This window comes from Erpetoichthys calabaricus, chromosome 18, assembly GCF_900747795.2.
Source record: "Erpetoichthys calabaricus chromosome 18, fErpCal1.3, whole genome shotgun sequence".
Lineage (NCBI taxonomy): Eukaryota > Metazoa > Chordata > Cladistia > Polypteriformes > Polypteridae > Erpetoichthys > Erpetoichthys calabaricus.
In genome coordinates this window covers 56,993,872-56,999,871 of record NC_041411.2, presented here as the reverse complement: position 1 = coordinate 56,999,871, position 6,000 = coordinate 56,993,872, and the positions used below count along the sequence as shown (strand labels likewise).

At 41.3% G+C, this 6,000-nt stretch overlaps 1 protein-coding gene across 3 annotated transcripts in view; it reads left to right on the top strand.

Annotated features, from left to right (window-relative positions):
- Positions 1–2,858: 2,858 nt before the first annotated feature.
- The window catches only part of vgll4b (vestigial-like family member 4b), a 304,562-nt gene continuing 301,420 nt past the window's right edge, over positions 2,859–6,000 (top strand). For 2 of the 3 annotated variants that reach the window (XM_051921515.1, XM_051921514.1), the window contains exons 1-2: positions 2,859–3,237; positions 3,770–3,849. In XM_051921515.1, coding sequence (XP_051777475.1) covers positions 3,090–3,237; positions 3,770–3,849 — 228 coding nt within the window. In that variant the 5' untranslated portion in view covers positions 2,859–3,089. The remainder of the gene's footprint in view (positions 3,238–3,769; positions 3,850–6,000) is intronic. The other variant, XM_051921516.1, reaches the window with a different exon arrangement.

The window sequence follows — 6,000 nt, the reverse complement described above, 5'->3', positions numbered from 1 at the left end:
CCCCAGGCCTGATTACTGCCACACCTGTTTCAATCAATAAATCACTTAAATAGGAGCTGCCTGACACAGAGAAGTAGACCAAAAGCACCTCAAAAGCTAGACATCATGCCAAGATCCAAAGAAATTCAGGAACAAATGAGAACAGAAGTAATTGAGATCTATCAGTCTGGTAAAGGTTATAAAGCCATTTCTAAAGCTTTGGGACTCCAGCGAACCACAGTGAGAGCCATTATCCACAAATGGCAAAAACATGGAACAGTGGTGAACCTTCCCAGGAGTGGCCGGCCGACCAAAATTACCCCAAGAGCGCAGAGACGACTCATCCGAGAGGCCACAAAAGACCCCAGGACAATGTCTAAAGAACTGCAGGCCTCACTTGCCTCAATTAAGGTCAGTGTTCACGATTCCACCATAAGAAAGAGACTGGGCAAAAACGGCCTGCATGGCAGATGTCCAAGACGCAAACCACTGTTAAGCAAAAAGAACATTAGGGCTCGTCTCAATTTTGCTAAGAAACATCTCAATGATTGCCAAGACTTTTGGGAAAATACCTTGTGGACTGATGAGACAAAAGTTGAACTTTTTGGAAGGCAAATGTCCCGTTACATCTGGCGTAAAAGGAACACAGCATTTCAGAAAAAGAACATCATACCAACAGTAAAATATGGTGGTGGTAGTGTGATGGTCTGGGGTTGTTTTGCTGCTTCAGGACCTGGAAGGCTTGCTGTGATAGATGGAACCATGAATTCTACTGTCTACCAAAAAATCCTGAAGGAGAATGTCCGGCCATCTGTTCGTCAACTCAAGCTGAAGCGATCTTGGGTGCTGCAACAGGACAATGACCCAAAACACACCAGCAAATCCACCTCTGAATGGCTGAAGAAAAACAAAATGAAGACTTTGGAGTGGCCTAGTCAAAGTCCTGACCTGAATCCAATTGAGATACTATGGCATGACCTTAAAAAGGCGGTTCATGCTAGAAAACCCTCAAATAAAGCTGAATTACAACAATTTTGCAAAGATGAGTGGGCCAAAATTCCTCCAGAGCGCTGTAAAAGACTCATTGCAAGTTATCGCAAACGCTTGATTGCAGTTATTGCTGCTAAGGGTGGCCCAACCAGTTATTAGGTTCAGGGGGCAATTACTTTTTCACACAGGGCCATGTAGGTTTGGATTTTTTTTTCTCCCTAAATAATAAAAACCACCATTTACAAACTGCATTTTGTGTTTACTTGTGTTATATTTGACTAATGGTTAAATGTGTTTGATGATCAGAAACATTTTGTGTGACAAACATGCAAAAGAATAAGAAATCAGGAAGGGGGCAAATAGTTTTTCACACCACTGTAGATAGATAGACAGATAGATAGTTTATTAATCCCAAGGGGAAATTCACATACTCCAGCAGCAGCATACTGATACAAAAAACAATATTAAATTAAAGAGTAATAAAAATGCAGGTAAAAACAGACAATAACTTTGAATAATGTTAACGTTTACCCCCATGGGTGGAATTGAAAAGTCGCATAGTTTGGGGGAGGAACGATCTCCTCAGTCTGTCAGTGGAGCAGGACAGTGACAGCAGTCTGTCTCTGAAGCTGCTTCTTTGTCTGGAGATGACACTGTTTAGTGGATGCAATGGATTTTCCATAATTGATAGGAGCCTGCTGAGTGCCCGTCGCTCTGCCACGGATGTCAAACTGTCCAGCTCCATGCCTACAATAGAGCCTGCTTTCCTCACCAGTTTGTCCAGACGTGAGGCGTTCTTCTTCTTAATGCTGCCTCTCCAACACACCACCGCATAGAAGAGGGCACTCGCCACAACCGTCTGATAGAACATCTGCAGCATCTTATTGCAGATGTTGAAGGACGCCAGCCTTCTAAGGAAGTATAACCAGCTCTGTCCTTTCTTGCACAGCACATCAGTATTGGCAGTCCAGTCTAATTTATCATCCAGCTGCACTCCCAGGTATTTATAGGTCTGCACCCTCTGCACACAGTCACCTCTGACGATCACGGGGTCCATGAGGGGTCTGGGCCTCCTAAAATCCACCACCAGCTCCTTGGTTTTGCTGGTGTTCAGGTGTAGGTAGTTTGGGTTCTGCTGAAAAGGCTGCCACTCTCGGTGGTGCCTGAGCGTTTCAGGCGTTATTATTCTGTTGTAAGGATTGAAAGTCCAAAATTTAAATATATTAAGAAATGACACCCTTTACTTTTGATTGAACTGTGAAAACCTGATTTTATTTCCAGCTTCCACACAAATGTATTATTCCTAAGTTTAGCTTAGGAGTTTTACATTTTACTTGATAAACTTTGAAATAATTAAATAAATGAATAGTTGCAGAGAACATTGTGATTAGAGCTTTCTAAAGGAGGCTTGTGTTTATGCTCGATTAGTTGTGGTGTTTTTAGCTTTCTTATACTTGGTGGGCGTTAGGATCTTGAGGATACGGGTCCTGACTCGCTCTTTCCAGCGTTATACCCCCAGGCCTCTTTCTGTTGCTGTGGATTTGAATGCTCAAAGGAACCAGGGCAGATTATATTTTTTGTACATGGGAGTTGTTTTAGAATAAAAGGGCGAAGCTCAGATTTCTGAGTGGGAGGTAGGCCTTTGGTGTGCTGCCTCTCGTTGGATTACTTTTCATAGCTTGAGGATTCTGGAAGAGTGCCAATGCCGCACGACTGGGGGCTTGGGTTGAGGAAAATGGGGACTTAAAAGATCACGCATCATTGTTTATTTTTGCTTGAACATTTCTGCAAGCTTATGACCGCAGGAACAGAATATGGAGCGCATTACAACCGCTTAACACTTGCAACACCCCAAGGAGACACGTTGTTTAGCAGTTATTCAAAAAGGGCTCTAGGATTATGTGACTGTTATAATATTATTGTTATTTAAAAATAAAGTTTACAACATTATTCCCAGTTTTGTTAATACCAAAGAAGGGCATAAGAAGCCCCAGTGAATCATTTTTCTAGCTTATTCTCGCACTTTTTTCAGCCGACTTCCTTAGGTTGTACCTGCGGAGGATATTACGTCACATGAATATTAGCATAATATAGGCTGAGCTCACTCTGCGCGCAGCCCAATGAACTGCTCCCAGTCTCACCACCTGCGAGGAGCCGAATTCCATCATTCCGCGCATTCTTCCTTCCGCGAGTGCCTGGTTATTGTCTACAACGAATCGAAAGTGACGGGCGTTTTGCGCCGGGACATTGAAACGGCTCTTCCAGGCGGTATGTATATTTTCCCAGCGGAGCGAAATAATGGTTGGGGCCGTGCAGGTGGATGGGTGGGCTCAGCTGCCTCGTAGCAATGCTTACTTGCTGCAACGTCAGAGCTAGGCATTCCGTAGCTACGCACGTGCGAAGTGTTAACAGTGGATTTAGCGGCCCGGTTCCGGCAAAACGGAGCAAAGAGATTTTGGATATTAAATAGAATAGTCTGAGACAAAGATGCATTTAGAGCAAATGGGGTGGGTTAAAGTTGATAGGGACAATATATGAGACGTAAACTGAATTGAACATGAGATATGGAGTGCGATAGGGACAAAAGGAACAGACACGGTAAAAGCCGCATGCAAAGCTTATACAAAAAGATGTTTTAGTGTATGTATATATACACACACGAATAAAACGCAGGCGTCTTCTGGTAAGGGAATAGTATTGAGGAAATGTCCACAATATTGAAGTGGTGTGGAATGCAGTCGATGAAGAGCAGACATGTTAAAAGTAACAAAATGCAGAGTGACGTATTTTTACTTTGCAGGTGTGTGCCTAGGATGGAGACTCCGTTGGATGTCCTGTCGCGGGCTGCATCCTTGGTTCATGCTGCTGATGATGAAATGCGTAAGTGAATCGTCTTTAAGAAAAGACACGTCTTGGGGGATTTATTTTTAAATATACTTTCCTGGAGCTTACATTTACTAGGCTACCGATCACCTGTGTGCATCAGCAATAACTGTTGTCTCGTAGCCTGTCGCTTAAAGGGTGCTTTCAGCCGGTTGAAAATTTATATTGTCTTTGGCACTAGACAGTCTCAAGATGAGTTACACATCCTTGGGTAGTTCATTTAACCACACACATTCCATAGTGTTCTACTTTGCATACCTATTCAGTAGATGTTTTTACATATAATTTATCATAATGTCCAACTGTCTGGATTGTTTGAGTACAGTAAGTCTGGTACACTATTGTTATCCCTGTTTCTAATAGTCTTTTCTCTCATTGTTGTTGTGCTGCTTTGCTTTACGGTTGACTTTAGTGCCATATGAAGAAATGCTTATGGATGCATGTTGGTATTTGAACGTTTTTTGTACAAAAAATAAGCGACAGAGTGGCACATAGGACACATGCTAAACATCTTTTCCCCCACACCTGGATACACACAGACACTTTTGTTGCAATGAACAGATGATATTTTCTGTTCTCTGGCGCAATATTTAATATTAATTCAGAACTGGATAAGAAGCTACATGTTTCACCCCCCCCCCCCCCCCCAAAAAAAAACAAAAAAAAAAAACGGTATATATAATTCCTTTGTCTCCACTGGCAGTACACCTAAGTAAACACAAGTACTTCTATAGGGCCTGCTAGTTCTTGCTCAGACTGGTTATTCCAGATGATTAGTTTCATTCCTATGTAAATATGGCTTCTAAATGATATTTGTCAAGCAAATTATGTATGTTCCTGATCAATTCCAACCTCATCCCTACAGGCAGTTTGTTGTTTGGATTTTGGGAAATTACAAGCTTCCTTTCCAGGTTCAGAGTCACATTTTGTTCCAACTAAGTAATCAATAGTAAGAGCCCCACCTCCTTCACACATCTGTAGTATTTTGGGGTGTTGTAATCATTAAACAGTGGGCTTATGGATATATTTTTACAGATACATTTGTGGTGGACAGAACAACAAAAGTCACTGAAAGCTGGCTGGAATAAGAAGGGTCTGTTTACAATGGGCTTTGCCTTTGAATTTGATTCTGACATCCCTTGGGCATTAAAAAATATATCAAATAATGATTAAATTGCACTGTTTGCATGTGCCTTTGCACAGTTGTGTCTGGGCACATATGAGTGAACCCCTTTGTATTTACAGATATTTTTATGACCATATGCAAGTTTGCATTGCATTGATGAAATGTGCCAGGTGAATTGGATCCTCGCATAACCGAGAGGGGTCCAAGAGGGGTGTTATTATTTTGCCATCATTCTTACTTCTATATGGGGTAAAAGGGTCTGGTTTCTTATGTTTTCTGATTACTGTCTGATTCTTGCTTTGCCAGTTCATGACGAGAGCACCCAATTATGTTACAGGGTGTTTTGGGAGCGGTATTATTAATTAATTCCTATTTGTTCTTCTGTGAAGTTAATAGAATTTGCTGGTATGAAAGGTTTGGAACTAATGTTAAGTCTTTTGTCTTAGATTCTGCTTCAATATTAATGATGTATTATAAAAAAATGATAAAGAATTATTCATGTGTCATTTGAATCTAAAACTTGAGAGCCATTCTTTCCTGTGTTTATAGGCTAGTGCTAGCTCCGAGAAGTGCAGCCTGGACTCCTGTTTGGTGCTGGAAAAGGTGCTGTGACACCTTGTCTCTTGGGTTTTTAACTTGTGGCAGACAGGCCTGGCACCACAAGTTGTAACTGTAAGGGCACCTTTCACCTGCTTCTCTTTCATGTTATGTATTAATAATAACTATTAGGGTGATGGTAATTGTCTTTTTTTTTTTTTTTTTTTTCTTCTTAGAAGCCAGCGATCTAAGTGTAGGGATGGGGTAGTGCAGAAGCCACACTTGCATTTGCTTTCTGGTATATGTAACTCCTTTGATTGTCCGTCCTACTTTTTCACATAAACCAGTTTCTTTCAATATATTGTGAAGAATGAGGGAATTTTAAAGGGGTAGTTACTGTGGATGTTTGAACTATATGAGAGGGAATTTCTGGCAAGTAATGTGCCCAAATGTATTTTTTAAAGGTAGCTTCAGAACTTAAATTG